The 19460-nt window shown below is 36.2% G+C and overlaps 1 protein-coding gene across 2 annotated transcripts in view; it reads left to right on the forward strand.

Moving 5' to 3' along the window:
* ACAP2 (ArfGAP with coiled-coil, ankyrin repeat and PH domains 2) overlaps positions 1–19460 on the forward strand; it is a 153532-nt gene that overhangs the window by 60241 nt on the left and 73831 nt on the right. For both annotated transcript variants that reach the window (XM_065943559.1, XM_065943560.1), the window contains exons 3-4: positions 2544–2663; positions 3438–3491. In XM_065943559.1, the coding sequence (XP_065799631.1) occupies positions 2544–2663; positions 3438–3491 (174 nt within the window). The remainder of the gene's footprint in view (positions 1–2543; positions 2664–3437; positions 3492–19460) is intronic.

The raw sequence follows: 19460 nt of genomic DNA on the forward strand, positions 1-19460 counted from the left end.
GTAGGGTGTCTTTATTGTTTCCCATTTCCTTTCGTATAAAATGTGAACACCTTTGCTTTGCCCATCGTGTTTTTCCTGATTTGGCCCGTGTATACATTTTTGCACTGAACTAAGCTCCTTAGTGCCTCTGGTTTACCCTGCCTTGTAAGCTTCAGGGTTAACTCATGCTTTTCCTAAAATATGTCTTATTATCCTTATCTGATTGACTAATTCCTGTTGGTCTTCAGGGCTTTTCTCAAGTGTTTCCTTTTGCAGGAGTCCTTCTTTGAACCCCATAGTCCTGGTTAGATGTTCTTCCTTTGTTCTCTCTTGCGTGGTTTTGATGAGCATAGCAGTTGTGTTTGTGCTAAATAGAATTTAACCTGCTTTTCTAACGGTTAGGATTTTGTTGTTCAGTTTTTCAACTGTGTCCAACTCTTTGTGACCCCATGGACTGCAGTGCACCAGGCTTCGCTGTCCGTCACCATCGCCCGGAGCTTGCTCAGACTCATGTTCATTGAGTCAGTGATGCCATCCAACCATCTCATCCTTTGTCGTTCCCTTCTCCTCCTGCCTTCAGTCTTTCTCAGCATCAGGGTCTTTTCTAATGAGTCAGCTCTTCACATCAGGTGGCCAAAGTATTGGAGTTTCAGCTTCAGCATGAGTCCTTCCAGTGAATATTCAGGGTTGGTTTCCTTTAGGATTGACTGGTTTGATTTCCTTGCAGTCCAAGGGACTTTAAGGAAACTTCTCTAACACCACAATTGAAAAGCATCAGCTCTTTGGCACTGAGCCTTCTTTGTAGTCCAATTCTCACATCCATACATGACTACTGGAAAAGCCATAACTTTGGACTATATGGACCTTTGTCAGGAAAGTAATATCTCTGCTTTTTAATACTCTGTCTAGGTTTGTCATAGCTTTTCTTCCAAGGAGCAAGCGCCTTTTAATTTCATGACTGCAGTCACCATCTGCAGCGATTTTGGAGCCCAAGAAAATAAAGTCTGTCATTGTTTCCATTGTTTCCCCGTCTGTTTGCCATGAAGTGATGGGACCAGACGCCATGATCTTAGCTTTTTGAATGCTGAATTTTAAGCCAGCCTTTTCAGTCTCCTCTTTCACTTTCATCAAGAGGCTCTTTAGTTCTTCTTTGCTTTCTGCCATAATGGTGGTATCATCTACATATCTGAGGCTGTTGATATTTCTCCTGCCAATCTTGATTTCAGCTTGTGCTTCATCCAACCTGGCATTTCCCATGGTTTACTCTGCATATAAGTTAAATAAGCAGAGTGACAATATGCAGACTTGATGTACTCCTTTCCCAATTTGGAACCAGACCGTTGTTGCATGTCCCGTTCTCACTGTTGCTTCTTGACCTTTATACAGGTTTCTCACAAGGCAGGTAAGGTGGTCTGGTATTCCTGTCTCTTGAAGGATTTTCCAGTTTGTTGTGATCCACACAGTCAAAGGCCTTAGCATATTCAATAAAACAGAAGTAGATTTTTTTCTGGGATTCTCTTGCTTTTTTGATGATCCAACAGATGTTGGCAGTTTGATCTCTGGTTCCTCTGCCTTTTCTAAATACAGCTTGAATATCTGGAAGCTCTTGATTCACATACTGTTGGAGCCTAGTTTGGAGAATTACAACAGAGAATTAGAACAGAATTAGTAGAACAGATTAGAACAGAGATTTTTTTTTTTCACTTAGCGTTGCTCTAGATTCCAGGATAACAGTTTTAAATTATACTCCTGAGATCCTTGTGTTGTCTTCTAAAGTTTTCCTGAGCTGTTTATCCTCTTCTTGGTGACCACTTCCCATGCTGTCATTACCCTTCCTTCTTCTAGATCAGCTCCACTTTTATCTTTATTATGTTTAACTTTCACCCAAGATATTGTTTGCTTAAAGAAGATGTTTTGTGTGAAATAAAGAAAAAAGAAGGGCTAGAAAAAGAAAAGAAATGGAAAGGAAAAAGAGAAAGATTAAAAAGGGAAAGAGAAAAAGAGGGAGTGGGGAAAGAGAGAGAGAAGCTCAGTTCTAAGATTTAGTATAGTGCCTAGAATGGCTGGCAGTGGAGAAATATGGTTGATTAATCAATTCTGCTTTGATAAGTCTGATACTGAAATGACCAGCATGACTTACCCACAATACCAGTTTACTTCCATTTCCTCCACCATACCACAGTTGTGTTTTTAAAATTCTTTTGTCAAACTGCTTGCTCTGCCTAAGTTTCCTTTTATTCCTTCCAAGAGATGCTTAATACATTTTTGTGGAGTTAAATTATAGGGTTGAATTTAACTTGATAAAATTAAAAATTAACTTGATTGGTGGTTGGTGTTATAGGACACCCTCTGCATCGTGAACGGTCATCTTTTTTTTTTTTTTTGATACAACTCTCTTATGATTTACTTTATAAGCCAAAGGGAAAAAAAAAGAATACTTTTCATTTGGTTTCGATTTATTGATGAACTGTAATCTTAACTAGGCATACTCATGTCGTTATTGATAATACTTGTTCAATTAATTAAAAAAATATTTTCAGTTATACAATGTGTTTCTTTTTCAGCTTGTGAAACTGTGTATTGCAATGATTGATACTGGAAAAGCCTTTTGTGTTGCAAATAAACAGTTCATGAATGGGATTCGAGACCTGGCACAGTATTCTAGCAATGATGCTGTAGTTGAGGTTGGTATTATTAAACTTAGTTAAAATGATAAGTGCAACATGTTATCAAATAACTATATCTATTTACCTTATTAATAATAGTGGTGGTCCTTAAAATCAGAAGTGGAAAAGCTATCACCTATTGGTGCTATCTTATATAATCCTGTGTTCTAGGACAGTTAGAAGGTGATGGTTGATCTCTGTTGTAAATATCTGTTTAGCATACTTGCTGCTAGGTGAGCCGAAGCATCTAGAAGGGCACCTGAGCAGGTAGGGTAGGATCATGTTTATTAGTGCAAGCAGAGAACGTTAACTTAAGACTAGTATCTAACTGTACATTGGGGGGGCTGCATAGGAAAGTTCTGGTCAGCTAGCTGTGTTAGCTTAGACCCCTTGCTATATTATGTGGTATTATAATGTTTCTTTTATGAGGAATAATAGCTAGTGAAAAAAATGGTGAAATTTGGTAATTATGTGATGCATAGATACCTAAATGGGCACAGTCTTGATACGCTCACTTTTAACCTTTAGGTTTATATATGCCATTTTAATTAGTTAGTTTAACAGTATTGATAGGCAGTTTAATTCTTTGACTGTTCTTGAGTTTTATGTTACTACCTGTAGACTTCTATGCAGACCATGTCTGAGAAATAGTGAGATTGTCCTAGTGAGAAATAAATGTTACTGTTTACACTGTAACTTGATCTTTCTGTCACAAATGCTGAAATTATGTTTTTCCAGTGTATATTAGTAGCTCTTAAATGACTTGGCTTTCTTTTGATTTCTTTCTCATAGACAAGTTTGACCAAATTTTCTGACAGTCTTCAAGAAATGATAAATTTTCACACAGTAAGTGTTAGTAAGTAAGGGTTATTATGGCCATGGTAATGCTTTATTACTTTTCTTTGGTGGTAGTATTTTATAGAGTTACTTAAGTTGGAGTTCACAGACTTTGATTTATTAGCAACTTTTTAGCTGGGTAGATCTAAAATGTGTGTGTGTGTGTGAGAGAAAAGATGGAACTATATATGTGTATTATTTCCCATCCTGTAATAGTGAACTTTAATTTCAATGAAGTACACACTCATAAAAGTTAATTTTTTCTCTTTAAGTTGTGCCTTTGTAAATTTTTAAGCAGGTATTTCAAGAAGAAAGACAGATGTAACAAGTCATAATTCTAACTTTGGCTATTTCTTTTAATTATAAATATATCCCCTTTGTCTAATAAGTTGCTAATATTAAAGACTGTTGTATTCTTTGAGCAATTTATGTGTGTGTTTAAGATATGAGGACAGATCTTTAAGAACGAGGGATATATATTACTTTTGGATTCTGATGAAATGCCTTTATACATTTTGTAAAAGTTTACTGAAAATATGTACTTTGTAAGCTATATATTTTTTATAATTAAAAAAAATCTAATATGTATGACTCATAATTATTTATTCAGTGCTTCAAAATTTAACTGTCTGTAAGAGGGGAATATCCGTACTTATATTCTTTGTAAATTCTGCTACTTTCTGGTTTTTAGTTAATTTGATTTTCTTGGTTTTTTCTTTGGACAACCTATTAAGGATGAATTGATCTGATAATATTTATTTTAATTGTGGTTCAAATTTTATTTATACCAAAATTACCATGTAAAAGTATCTTCTTCAGTTTCTGCTGTCAGTTCTTTTGGTATGTATCTAGGTGTAGAATTGCTGGGGCATAAGTAATTCTGTGTTTATCTTTTTGAGAAACCATCAAACTGATTTCCACAGAGGCTACAACATTTTACATTCCCATTTACATCCCTACTAGCAATGTATGAGTGTTCCAGTTTTTCACATCTCGGTCAACTTATTGTCTGTCTGTCTTCCTTCTTTCCTTCCGTTTTGTTATAGCCATTGTAGTAGGTGTGAAATGGTATTTCACTGTGGCTTTGATTTGCATTTCTTGCTTGACTAATGTGGTTAAGCATCTTTTCATCTGTTTATTGACCATTTGTATATTTTCTTCTGCCATTGTTACCGTTGTTGTCTGCTTAAGTCCTTTGCCCATTTAAAAATTTATTTAAATTGAATTTTTTATATATTCTGGATATTAAACCCTTATCAGATGTATGATATGTAAATAATTTTTCCTATTCTATAAGTTGTTTTTTTACTTTCTTGATAAATGTCCTTTGATGCATTAAAGTTTTGATTGTTTTTTTGGAGTATAATGAGTTCACAACATTATGTTAGTTTCAAGTGTATAGCAAAGTGATTCAGTTATATATATATATATTCTTTTTCAGATTTCTTTCTATTATAGGTTATTATAAGGTATTGAATATGGTTCCCTGTGCTATACAGTAGGTCCTTGTTATTTACCTATTTTATGTGTGTTAGTCACTTAGTCGTGTCCAACTCTTTGTGACCCCACCAGGCTCCTCTGTCCATGGAATTCTCCAGGCAAGAATATTGGAGTGGTTGCCATTTCCTTCTCCAATTTTATATGTAATAATGTATATATGTTAATATATATATACCCTCTGCTCCCCCCCTGGCCAACTATACTTTTTGGTAACCAAAAGTTTGTTTTCTGTGTCTGTGAGCCTGTCTATGTTTTGTAAATAAGTTCATTTGTATCAATTTTTTTAAGATTCCACATATAAGTGATATCATATGATATTTGTCTTTCTCTGTCTTACTTAGTTCACTTGGTAATTTCTAAGTCTATCCATGTTGCTACATTTCATTTTTGTTAGTGGCTGAGTAGTATTCTAGTATTATGAGTAGTTTTGTGTGTGTGTGTGTGTGTGTGTGTGTGTGTGTGTGTGTGTGTACCTACACACCATATCTTTATTCATTTCTCTCTTGATGGACATTTAGGTCGTTTCCGTGTCTTGGCTATTGTAAACACTGCTATGAACACTGGGGTGCTTGCATCTTTTCAAATTGGAGTTTTCTGTGGATATATGCTCAGGAAGGGGATTGCTGGGTCATATGGCATATCTGTTTTTAGTTTTTTAAGGAATCTCCATACTGTTCTCCATAGTAGCTGCCGCAGTTTACATTCCCACCAATAGTGTATGAGGATTCCCTTCCCTCCACACTCTCCCCAGCATTTATTGTTTTTGGATTTTTTTGATGATAGCCATTTTGACTGGTGTGAGATGATACTGAGATATTGTGGTTTTGATTTGCATTCCTCTAATAATTAGTTGATGCTTTTGAGCTATGGTGTTGGAGAAGACTCTTGAGGGTCCCTTGGACTGCATGGAGATCCAACCAGTCCATCCTAAGAGAGATCAGTCCTGGGTGTTCATTGGAAGGACTGTTGCTGAAGCTGAAACTCCAGTACTTTGGCCACCTCATGCGAAGAGTTGACTCATTGGAAAAAGCCCTGATGCTAGGATGGGTTGAGGGCAGGAGGAGAAGGGGACGACAGAGGATGAGATGGTTGGATGGCATCACCAATTCGATGGACATGGGTTTGAGTAAACTCCGGGAGTTGGTGATGGAGAGGGAGGCCTGGCGTGATGCAGTTCATGGGGTCGCAAAGAGTCGGACATGACTGAGCGAGTGAACTGAAATGAATAATTAGTGATGTTGAAAATATTTTCGTGTGCCTGTTGGCCATCTTTGGAGAAATGTCTGTTTAGGTCTTTTGCCCATTATTGATTGGGTTGTTTCTTTTTTGATTCTTAGCTTTGTGAGCTGTTTGTATATTTTGTATATTACAACCTTGCTGGTTGTAATGTTTGCAAATATTTTCTTCCATTCTGTAGGTTGTCTTTTTTTGCCTCTTTAGGTGGGTTTATTCCCAGATATTTCATTCTTTTTGATGTGATAGTAAATGGGGTTGTTTCCTTAATTTCTCTTTCTGATATTTGGTTGTTAGTATATAGAAATGCAATGAATTTCTGTACGTTAATTTTGAATCTTTCAACTTTACTGAATTCATTCATGAGCTCTAGTAGTTTTCTGGGGCATCTTTAAGATTTCCTGTGTAGAGCATAGAAATGCCACATGCAGACAGTGACTGTTTCACTTCTTTTCCAGCTCAGGTTCCTTTTATTTCCTTTTCTTTAATTGCTGTGTCTGGGACTTCCAAAACTATGCTGAATAAAAGTGGTGAGAATGGGCATCCTTTGTCTTCTTCGTTATCTTACAGAAAATGCTTTCATATTTTCATCATTGAATATGATGTTAGCTGTGAACTTGTCATACATTGCCTTTATTATGTTGAGGTATGTTCCCTCTATGCCTATTTTTGGACTAGTTTGTATTATAAATGGATGTTGAATTTTATCAAAGCTTTTTCTGCATTGGTTGAGATGATCATATGGTTTTTATTTCTCAGTTTGTTAATGTGATGTTATCACATTCATTAATTTGCAGATATTGAAAAGTCCTCATATCTTGGAATAAATCCCACTTGATCATAGTGTATCATCCTTTTAATGTATTGTTGGATTCAGTTTGGATTCATTTTTTGTTGATGATTTTTACATTGTGTTCATTAGTGATACTGGCCTATAATTTTGTTTTTTTATATCTTTTTCTGGTTTTGGTATCAGGGTGTTGGTGGCCTCATAGAATGAATCTGGGAGTGTTCCTTATCTTGCAGTTTCTTGGCATAGTTTCAGAAGGATAGGTATTAACTCTTCTCTGAATGTTTGGTGGAATTCACCTTAGAAAGCATCTTGTCCTTGGCTTTTATTTGTTGGGAATTTTTAAATTACTGATTCAGTTTATGTACTGTAGTTGACCTGTTTGTATATTCTGTTTCCTCTTGGTTCAGTCTTGTAAGAGTGTACCTTTCTAAGAATTTGTCCATTTCTTTTAATTGTCTTTTTAAATTGGTGTATAGTTGCTTGTAGTATTCTCCCTATGATCTTCTGTATTTCTGTGGTGGTGGTTATAACTTCTCCATTTTAATTTCTGATTTTCTTTATTTGGTCCTCTCCCTTTTATTCTCGATGAGACTGTCTAAAGGGTGACATAGAAATGTTTGCAACAGTGACAGGTTTACTTTTTTCCCAATTTGGGTTGCTTTTATTTCGTTTTCTTCTCTAATTGCTGTGGCAAGGACTTCCAAAACTGTGTTGAATATAAATGGCGAGAATGGGCATCCTTACTCTTGATCTTAGAGGAAATGCTTTCAACTTTTCATTGTTGAATTAGTTTTCTTTTCAAAGAACCAACTTTTGGTTTCATTGATCTTTCTGTTGTTTTTGAAGTCTCTATTTCATTTATTTCTGCTCTGATCTTTGTGATTTATTTTCTTTTAATAACATTAAGTTTTGTTTGTTGTTCTTTCTCTAGTTGCTTCTTGTGTAAGGTTAAGTTATTTGAGACTTTTCTTATTTCCTTAGGTAAACTGGTATCGCTATGAACTTCCCTCTTAGAACTGCTTCTGCTGTATCCCATAAGTTTTGAATAGTAATTTTCCTATTTTAGGCATTAGTCTTTAGGCATTTAAAAATTTCCTCTTTGATTTCTTTAGTGATCCACTGGTTGCTTAGTAGCATATTGTTTAGCTTCCATCTGTCTGTATCTTTTCAAGTTTTTTTCTTGTAGTTGATTTCTAGCTTTATAGCCTTGTAGTTGGAAAAGATATCAATATTTGATTTAGTTTCAGTTTTCTTAAATTCACTGAGGCTTGCTATATGTCCTAGCATGTGATCTATTCTGGAGAATTTTCCTTGTACACTTGAAAAGAATATGTGTCCCACAGCTTTTGGATGGAATGCTCTATAAATGTCAATTAAGTCCATCTGGCCTAATGTATCATTTAAGTCCCATGTTTCCTTATTGATTTTCTGTCTGATTAATCTATCCATTGATGTAAGTGGGATGCTAACGTCCACCACTTTATTGTATTAATATCAGTTTCTCCTTTTATGTCTTTTTAACATTTGGCTTATATATTGAGGGGCTCCTATGTTGGGTACCTATATATTTAAAACTGTGCTACCTTCTTTTTGAGTTGATTCTTTGATCATCATGTAGTGTCCTTCTCTGTCTCTTGTCTTTATTTGATAGTATATTTTGTGTGACACAACTATTACTATTCCAACTTTTCTTTTAATTTCCAGTTGCATGGAATACCTTTTTCCATCCACTTACTGTGAGTCCATATGTGTCTAGATCTGAAGTGAGTCTCTTATAGGCAGCAGTTTTACAGGCCTTATTTTGGTATTTATTCAGCCAGTCTCTGTCTTTTGGTAGGAGCATTTATTTCATTTCCATGTAAGGTGATGATAACCAATATGTATGTTCCTATTGCCATTTTTTTGATTTTTTTGGATTTGTTTTTGTAGGTCTTTCTTCCTATTTTCTTTTTTGTTCTCTTTCTTGTGATTTGATGACTCTCTTTAGTGTTCTATTTAGATTCTTTTTTCTTCTTTTTGTGTATATCTATTGTAGATTATTGTTTTGTGGTTACCATGAGATTTTTATCTAGAAGTCTATATTTGTATGTGCTTGTTTTAAATTGCTGACCTTTTAATTTCAAACACATCTTAGATAACCTTCATTTGTACTCACCTCCCCTTATGATCACTGTTTTGGGTATTATATTTTGCATCGGATTGTTTTGTGCATCTCTTAACTGCTTATTGTGGATACAAATGATTTTTACTACTTTTGTCCTTAAACCTTACTATTAGCTTTGGTTTTGGATTGTTTCCTACCTTTCGTGTGTGTTTGCCTTTACCAGTGAGCATTTCTGTTTTGTGATTTTCTTGTTTCTAGTTGTGGCCTTTTCTTTTCTGCCTAGGGAAGTTCCTCTAGCATTTGTTGTAAAGCTGCTTTGGTGGTGCTGAATTCTTTTAGCTTTTGCTTGTCTGTAAAGTTTTTGACTTCTCCATAAAATCTCAATGAGAGTCTTACTGGGTAGAGCATTCTTGGTTGTATGTTCTTTTCTTTCATCGCTTTAAATATATCATATCATTCTCTTCTGGTGAGTAGAGTTTTGCTGAAAAATTTGCTGATAGCCTTATGGGAGTTCCCTTATATGTTATTTGTTACCTTTTCCTTGTTGCTTTTAATATTCTCTCGCGACTCCTGTCATTTTGATTACAGTGTGTTTTAGTGTATTCCTCTCTGGGCTAATCCTACATGAGACTCTCTCACTTCCTTTGCTTGGGTGACTTTCCTTCCCCAGATTAAGAAGTTTCAGCTAGTACCTCTTCTAATACGTTCTCAGAACCTTCTCTTCTCTTTTGGGATCCCTGTAATGCACATATTATCACACTTGTTCCAGAAGTCTTTTAAACTGAGATTTTGTGTGCACTCTTTAAGAGTGAAGTCTATTTCTCCCAATCCTGTGGAGGTTTTGCAGTCAAGCTCCACTGGCTTCCAAGGCTAAAGTTCTCATTTCTTTTCATTCTTTTTTTCTCTTCGGGGGCAGTGATTTCTAAGCAGGAATACTGGAGTAGGTTGCCTCATTTTGTCTAAATTGCTGTTTGTATTTTTATGTTGTACGTTCATTGTGTTTCTTGACCTTGGAAAAGTGACCTTCTGAAGGAGATGTCCAGTGTGTCCCAGCAGGGCAGTCCCCTCTTGTCACAAGGAACTAGGTGCCAAGTAATTCCAGGGTAATATCTGGCCTGTGTTTGTGACTTTGGCTTGCACACTACAGGACCATAATTTTTTTGCTTCTAGTGTCTGCCCCCTGGTGGGTAAGGCTGGTCTATAGGCTTATGGAATCTTCCTGGCAGGAGAGGCCAGTGTTTACCCCCTGGTGGTGGGGCTGGATATTTGTCCTCTGGTGGGCAGGGCCATTCTAGGGGTGTGTCTGGAGGCTGCTGCGCTCAGGAAGTCTTTGGGTAGCCTGTCAGCCGATCAGTGGGAATGTGTTCCCGCTCAGTTTTTTGTTTGGCCTGAGATGTCCCAACACTGGAGACTGCAGGCTTTTATTTGGGGCTGGGTCTTATCAGCCTCCGGGCGAGGCCCCACAGGTCAGTGTTTTCCAGTATGTTCACCAGCAGTGTTTGTGTCCCCAGGGTGGGCCACATCCGCCGCGTCTCGCCAGAAGACACTCCAAAGATCAGCGGTGGATTCGACCCAGGCTACTATCCAGCTACTGCTTTTGCCCTGGGTCCTGATGCACCTGAAATTTTGTGTGCACTGTTTAAGAGCGAAGTCTCTATTTCTCCCAATCCTGTGGAGCTTTTGCAGTCAAGCTCCACTGGCTTGCAAGGCCAAATGTTCTGGGTTCTCTTCCTCCTAGTGCCAGACCCCCATGCTGGGGGGCTTGATGTGGGGCTCAGCATTCTCACTCTTGTAGGAGAATGTCTGTAATCTAATTATACTCTAGTTTATGGGTTGCTTACTCTTGGAGGGGTATGAGATTTGATCATATCACAGGCACACCCCTACTACCAATCTCATTGTGGTTCTGTCTTTATGTCTTTCGTTGGAGAGACTCTTCCCTGGTATGTTTCAGTTTTTTTTCAGTGACGGTTGTTCTGCAGATTGTTGGGCGTTTTTGATGCGCTTATGAGAGGGGGTCATCTTACGATTCAACTCTGCCGTCTTGGCCCCTCTCTAGAAGTTTTAATTTTGATGAAATCCAATTTATCTTTTCTTTTTTCTCCTGTAACTCTTTTTTTTTTTTCTGTTGCTCTTTCTTCTAGGGCATATCCAAGAATCCATTGCTAAATCCTAGATCATTCAAATTTATCCCTTTGTTTTTTCTCCAAGAGTTTTATGATTTTGAACCAACTTGTTTCTAATGACCCCTTGTTCGTGTTCTTTTTGCCTTCTGTTGAATTTGGATGCTAGTGTATGGTATATTTGATTTCTTTTAATTCAAGGAATCTTTTGGATTCAGACTGCTTAAACAGTGTAATACAAAGAGAATTAAAATTTTTAAAAAGTTACTGATTTTAAATTAACATAATAAATTTTTTTTGTAATAAAGTATCCTTTGTAATAGTCCTATTATTGATATTCTTTAAATCAGCAAGTCTTTTATTACTGCTTTATATAAGACTATCTTTCTCTTGTTATAGTTTTATATGTGAAAAGTTATGATTAAGATAAACTTTTGGCAAAGAAATAGTTTAAATGTATGTTGAAGTCTGTCCTGTCAAGAAATCTTAAATTCAGAGTATTTTATAAATTATTCTGTTAGAGTAAATTAAGTCTGTAAAAATGAGGTTTGTTTGAAGCCAGGGCTAAAAGTATAGTTTGCTTCAAGACAATAGAGATTATTAGTCTTTTCAGTGCTAGTGCTGTTAATGTACAACTAGTTTCCTGAACTAATGCCAATAGTGTGTTTTTTTCCCCCCACTTTTCTAGAATTAAAAACAATCAATGTTTCTTGATTTTAACATTGTAAAAGGAACATAGAATTTAGATAGAAACAGCTTTGAGTTTAGGCTTCACTGTTACGAGCTGTATAATTTTGGTCAATTTTTAAAATCACTTTCATTTTTCAGTTTACTATTGTATAAAGGGGGAATGATAAAATTTGCAATAACAATATGTAAAAGGGTGTTGTGATGAGTAACAGAAATTGTGCAACTAGTCCCTGGAGTGATACTTCTTCCTTTACTATATTGGTTGGTATCCATTGGGGAAAATAGAAACCACATATGGTATTTCTTTCTTTTCTTTCTTTTTTTTTACATATGGTGTTACTTATAGAAAGATTTTTATACACTGACTTAGTTACAAAGTATTGGGAGAGTTGGAAGAAAGAAAAAAGCCACAGTGATGCCACCTGGAGATTAGCCAGCATGGGAAGGGGCTGTTGTCCTTAGGGCTGCAGGACTCTGGGTAGAAGTGATACCAGAGCGCCTGTGAGCTGCACTGGATTGTTCCCAAGCCAGGAAGTCAGAGCTTGCCTGCTTGCTGCCGCCACAAGAGCCTTCGCACCTGCGGTCCCACTGACACTCCTGGATTGGCCCCTGATGCTGCTGAAAGTTGGAGTAGCTCAGTTGCTCACTAATGGCTGTGTCAGAACAGAAAGCAGAGAGAAAAGTGGCTTCTCTTTATCTCCTGCCTCTTAATCTAACATCAGATCCCATTTGTAGAACCTGACCTCTTAGCTTGCAGGGAGTTTGGGAAATAAACTTTACAGATTTCTAGCTCCTGTCATCACAGAGGAGACGATTATGGAAGGGTGATGTAGTGGTGAAAGTAAACAGTTGGCACACCAACCACAAAGACTATAATTTTGAAAACATTTTTAGTAGGTAAATCATTACACAATCTTAACAATTTTTATCCTTGAAACCTTTTTCTGTGACTTTTCTTTTTCTCCTCACACTCTGTTTCGCACACATTAACAAAATATACCCCAGGTCCTTTGTCACCTCCAGGTCTAAACTGTAAATGGCTACCACCTTTTGTTTAGGATTATATAACTTATTTCTCTGCTTCTCTTCTTGCCTTTCTACAATGCATTCTGTATACAGCAGCCAGAATGAACTTTTAAAAATACACATTAATTCATACTACTTGGCTGCTCTGGCTCCTTATTATACTCAGAATAAAATCCTAACCAAGCCCTGTATGATGAGACTCCTGCTGGTAACTTCCTAATCTCATCTCTACTCTGTCTGGTTGTAACCCCTTCCTTTGTTGTTCTTTGAACTTGCCAATGTAATTCTCACCTTAGGACCTTTGTACTTGTTATCTGTTCTGTGCAGAACGTTCTCCCTTCACATCTATGTGTGATTGTTTCTCTATGATATTCCTTCTCTTTCTGTAGGTCTCCCACTTTAATAGGTCACTTCCTCTATGAGAAGCCTTCCTTGACCACCATATGATTCCATTCTATCAATTTACCATCTTTTATGTGCCACATTAAAAGACACATACACACATGATATATAGGTATATGATCTTGTTCTTAAATATATATACTTATTTTATTGTCTGTTCTAAGTTTCATGACTGTAGGCACTTTGTTATATTTATCTCTCTTGCTGCTACTTGGAAGCATCTTTGGTAGGAAGGAGTTACTCATGGCAGGGTTGAGGAGACTGTGATTATGATAACCCTTGTTTTATTTTTAAGTCATTAAATGAATAAAGATCTTTTAAATTGGTGACAATTGAGTGCTCAAATAGACAATTAAAAATATTTAATATTTTCTTTTATTGTTTTATGTACTTGAGAACTTCAGGATCTCTGTTTTGACTATAATTCATGTTGCTTTAGAAAGATAATTTGCAAACTATTTGTCTGTCTGTTGGCCTATAGAGGTCTAAAGGCTATAGAGTTGAACTTGTGTGTATTTACATATGTACTTATATTAATATATATGTATATAGAGAACACTCTGTCTAATACTGCACTCAGATGTTTAGTGCCTTTCTAATTTTATTCCCATATTCGATTTGAAAGCATCTCAGAAATTTTTCTGCTAATAGCTGTAGGTATGAAATTGTGACCTAACCCTAACTCTAACCCTAACCCTAACCCTAACCCTAATTACTGTTGTCTCCTTAGTATTTGTGTAATTCTTATCCTGGGGAAGTCATTTAATTTTTCTAAGCTGTACATTCTACCTCTGTGTAATGAAGGGGCTTCACTAGATGACCTTTAATTATAAAAATTCTAAAATTATAAAGCATTAATTACTATAAGATTTAAATGTGATCTCAGCTATTTGTTGAAAATGTGGAAAAAGCCTAGTTGTATAAAATGCTTTATTTTAGTAGTATTCTGTTCACTGAAATTTTAATTACATAGCATTACAGGAGAAAGGAGGCTTTATAGAGTAGGACAAACTGCTTTCTAAAGGTAATAAAACTGTTTTACATTCTACAACCAAGCTCATAACACTTAAGTCTTGGTGTATCAGTTTGTATCAGGATAAAAGTCTGGATGTTATAGAGATTTATGAATAACTTTGTGGGCGTAAATAAATGTTTCAAATAATGTAACCATTTGTGTTTTTAGCCAAGTAAAATTAAACATAGATTGGGCCTAGATTATTCCAGTCATTTAAAAAATAAATTATTTGGATTCTTTTGTGATTTATTTTCTCTGTAAAAATGGATAGTATTGTTCTTTATTCTTTATAGAATGAGAATTTCCTAGAGTTGCTCTTTAACTCATGTATTTTTTATAAGATGCCAACTCATGACTTTTCCGAAGCAGGTCATATATATTGTACTATGTGCTAGAGTTGATTTGACTACTGGTTGTTTTTCTGGAGCTCTGTTTATGCAACATTACTGATGACTCTTTTGGATTCTAATTTGCTGTTAGTAGAAGGAGCTTGGACTATTGATTATTTGTCAAATGAAATTTTAAAGTTGAATTTTTGCATAAAATTCCATGAAAGCGTGTGACTTTTTTTTTGTGTGTGTGAGTTTGGCTTTCCATATTGCACCTATCTACTCATTTGCTCAACAGATGGTTTTTGGTAGTGAGAATATAGTAGTTTGGTGCTTCTGTTCTCTTCTCATGGCACAAGTAGAAAAGGATGGTTGTGTGACACTGGAGAGAACTGATGGGGGACATAAGGTGTCATGTCCTGTCCGAGTGTTGGTGAAAAATATTTATTTCCTTTTTATGAGCTTATGTTAATAGCTATTTAGTAAATAATTTATTTTTTATAGAGTTATGTTAAAATAAAACTTAAAGTGTTAGGAGAGATATTACATATTGAATGTGTGTAGCGCCTCCATATATTTAAAAAATATTTTAATGAGAAACTTGAGCTGACTTCCCTGAATGTAACTTTTAATAAAAAAAGGTCTTATGTGTGAAATAGTTTCAAGCAGTTCCTGATCAAGAGTTAAAAATTGATGATCTTGGGAGTGGGGATTGGGATGGGGAATACGTGTAACTCTATGGCTGATTCATATCAATGTATGACAAAACCCACTGGGGGGAAAAAATTGATGATCTTTTCAAGTTCTTGGCCATTTTCATTGTTGAGGACTTTGTCTGCATAGGTAGACATACTAATGAAAGGCAGATGAACATTTATTATTCTTTGCACTTGATTGACAGGAATTGTTTTATCACTTATAAGTGGAACTTAAATAATTTCATCTCTTTAAATTATCCCTTAAAGGAACAATCATTCATTAACTGGGATTGCTGTTTTTTTTCTTTCATTGACACATGTAGTGTCATGTATTTTTGGGGTTAAGTTGAATGGATTTTGAATGAAATAACGACAGAACTTTTCTGCAGGTAAATGGAGAAATTGCTTTACCTACTAAACCCATTTACACATTTTAATAATTCTCTTTGTGAATTCAGATTATAGCATTGAAAGTCCCTAATGACTCATTCTCAGCCTCTTGTTTGCAACACTTTGAGTCCATAAAGATTGTTGGTACATGTTAATTGTCAAAAATATCAAGGAATTGCTTGAAATAAGATCATCCATCAGATTACAGAACACCAGTTAAGTAAGTCACCTTTTAAAGTCAGTAACTAGCACTAAGCAAATCTGCAAGTTGAAAGTTGTTCCTCCTAAACTTCTTGAATTCTACTTTTAAATCATAAACCCAGGCAAAATTCTCCCTTTGGACAGCTAGTATTCTGGGTGGGGGGTTGGGGGAAAGCTGTACTGCACAGCATACGGGATCTTAATTCCCTGACCAGGGATCAAACCCTTGCCCCCTGCATTGGAAGCAGGAAGTCTTAACCACTGGATCGCCAGGGAAGTCCCCAGAGAGTTGATATTATTATCTCATGTCTATACAAAAAGCTGAAGATGAATGAAATGTTTTGAATGTTTTGATTAGATTCATGCATCGTTGTCATAAAATTTAATTTGGAATTTATATCTACATGGAGCCTTTTACATATATGAGATCCTTTGTGAAATAATATACTAGTCGATGTTCACAACTTTCTAAATAGATTCTTAATGTAATTTACATCTTGCTGTCTTAGTGGCCGCATTATCAGTATGCAAAATTACAGTGCTTCCAAATTCATCCTCTTTGTTTTAAAGTTTTCTTTTGGCATTTGAGTATTTCATCCTTAGGAATTTGTTTTGGTACTTAGAAAAGCAACAGTGTTCTTCCAAGATGATCTTAAACTCAGAAATTTTAACTATTGTTAATTTGAACAAGAATTATTAACATGTAGAATCATCACACAGCAATGAAAACTTTGATACCATTGTCTTCTGGTTAGTGATTAGTACTGTGTTTACCTGGCATGCCATCAGATGCATCTGTTAATTCTGTTATTTGAATGTGGCACATTTTCTCTTTCCTTTGCTTCTTTGAAAATTGCAAAGTTCTGACATTTTCCTTACAGGTTGGTGTATTATGCAATTTTAGGAGGCATTCTGGCTCTAGCTGTTAATTGAGTAACCTTTTAAGCAGCTTCTTAATATGATACAATTATAACTAATATCACAAAAGAACTTTGTTTCTTATTTTGTGTTTGCAGAAGTTTAAAGTACAAATCTTTCTATATGAAATGAATATTTTGTGTTGAAGTCTTGTATGATTTACTCCTGCCATTGCTTTATTTAATAACTTCTTCATATACAAATACACTGTGGTTGAAGAAGAGAATTTTATAATGTGTTTGCCTTATAATTCTCAAATTGTGGTGCCTGGACCAGCAGCATCAGCAACACCTAAGGACTTATTAGAATGGTAGCTTCTTCGAGTCCATTCAGATCTACTAAGTCAGAAACTCTGAAGCTGAAAGCCAGCAATATGTGTTTGAGCAAGCCTTGCAGGTGATTCTGACGTTATCTAAAGTTTGTGAACCACTTTTCTAGAGCACAGGTTGGCAAACTATAGCTTGCAGGTCAAGTCTAGCCTGTTGCCTCTCTGCCTTTTTCATATAATTTTGTAGCAACATAGCCATATTCATTTGTTTTTGTATTGTCTATGGTTATTTTCACACAATGGCAGAGATGGGTAGTTGTGACGCAGACTACATGGCCCACAAGCCTAAAATGCTGTCTAGCTCTACAGAAAAAATGTGGTAACCTTTGCTCTCAAGACTGTTTTTGTCCACTTCTGAGGACTGAATCTATCATGATATCCACTGAAGAGAGCCCCCTTTCTGCTCTAGTGAAAGTAATTTAGTGATTTAGCTACCTTGATGAATTCTTCTCAGTGGATCACTAGTGGGTTACAATCCAGGCTAGTTAGAATCCAGTCCCTGGGAGTAAGAACCAGCAATCCGTAATCTTTAAAGCTCCACACCACACGTCATCCCAGTGTGCAGCCCAGTTTGAGAAACAGTGTGTTGCTTCCCCAAACAAGCATTTGGAAATCTCAGTAAAAGCAGATTTCTGATAATGTAAGTCTGGGGTGGTTCTGAAGATTCTTCATTTCTGCCAGGTACTCAAGTGATGTGTATAATGCTGGTTCACATCTGGGGAACTTGAAAAATACTGATTTCTGAATCTCACCAGTTTTTATAATTATCTCAGCATCAGAGTATTTAAAAGTTCCCCAGGTTATGATACTGTGCAACCATTTGAGAACCCCTGGTCAGAACAATTTGTCTCAATCTTGCCTGATAGCTCAGTTGGTAAAGAATCCACCTGCAATGCAAGAGACCCCGGTTTGATTCTTGGGTCGGGAAGTTCCCCTGGAGAAGGGATAGGCTACCCACTCCAGTATTTCTGACTAGGAGAATTCAGTCCATGGGGTCACAAAGAGTCGGACACGACTGAGTGACTTTCACTTTCACTTTGAGTAACACAGTCACTTAGCGAATTTGTTAAAAAATGCAGAAGAGTTCTATCCTTATTTAACAAGCTTGGATCTTTGTATTTTCTGTTAGCTTTGCAAATGAGTGTGATTCATACCCAGCTAGTGACAAACCATTGCATTAGAGAAATGAAGAAAGGGAGAAAGAAGAGGTTAGATATTGATAAATGGATAAGTTAGGACAGGCAGAGAATGTAGAAAAGCAGTAACACATAATAGATATTCGCTTGCATATTTGGGACCTATTTCTGATAAAACAAAGAAGAGTCTTCTTGATTATTATAGGCCTGAAGTAAGCAGACCTGATGAGACTTTAAATATTCAGTGAATCCACAACTGCTGTGCCTATAGATTTTGGAAAGGGCAGGAATGATTATGTCACGCAGAGTCATCAGAAGAGACTGCTGTGCTAGCTCAGTAATATTTGAATGGATCATGAAGACTTTGCAAAATTTTGTTCTTGGCCAAGGGGACCTAAGTGGTAAGAACTGGAACTAGTTCAAAGCTATCTATGGATGCGTAGCCTATTTCTGTGTTGTGCTAAACTTCCTAGAGTGCCTGCCATCTGTGTAGCGTATTTCAGCTTTTGTCCTTTCCTGAACATCGCAGAGATAGTGTTGCTTTATCTGAGTACAGACATGAGTGGGGAATAACTTGAATGTAAGCCATTGGTTTTAAGCAGTCGTGATATTTATGCACTTTAGTAAGATCTTTTTATAACTAGCAGATAGAGCAAATGACACTGTTGATTACTTGTCATGCATGTTGCTAGGAATAATGCTATTCATTTCCAAATATGGAACTGAATCTCAGCTTTTGTGTTGGTAGCCCCCCACCCCCACCCCGACCAGAATCTGTCACTATGACTTTATTATGCCATCCCAGGTTTTGTGGTGTAGACCTGGAAGAGAAGCCCTGAAATGTATTTGGTTCTGAGGATGAAACAAATTTTGTTTTTGCTTTAAAGTCCAGATAAAGTTTTTGGTGGTTGCTGAGTACTGTGGTAAGATCTGGATCAGAACCCCCAACTAGTCAGGATACTAGAACTTTACACAAGGAAAATGGGGAAATGAGATAAAGGGCAAAATTTTAGGGAAGAATCTTGTACACTTGTCACCTAATTTCCAGGGACATTGACAAGGCAAAGTCTTAAAGCTTTTCGCTTTTAGCAC

This window comes from Muntiacus reevesi, chromosome 8 (assembly GCF_963930625.1).
Source record: "Muntiacus reevesi chromosome 8, mMunRee1.1, whole genome shotgun sequence".
Lineage (NCBI taxonomy): Eukaryota > Metazoa > Chordata > Mammalia > Artiodactyla > Cervidae > Muntiacus > Muntiacus reevesi.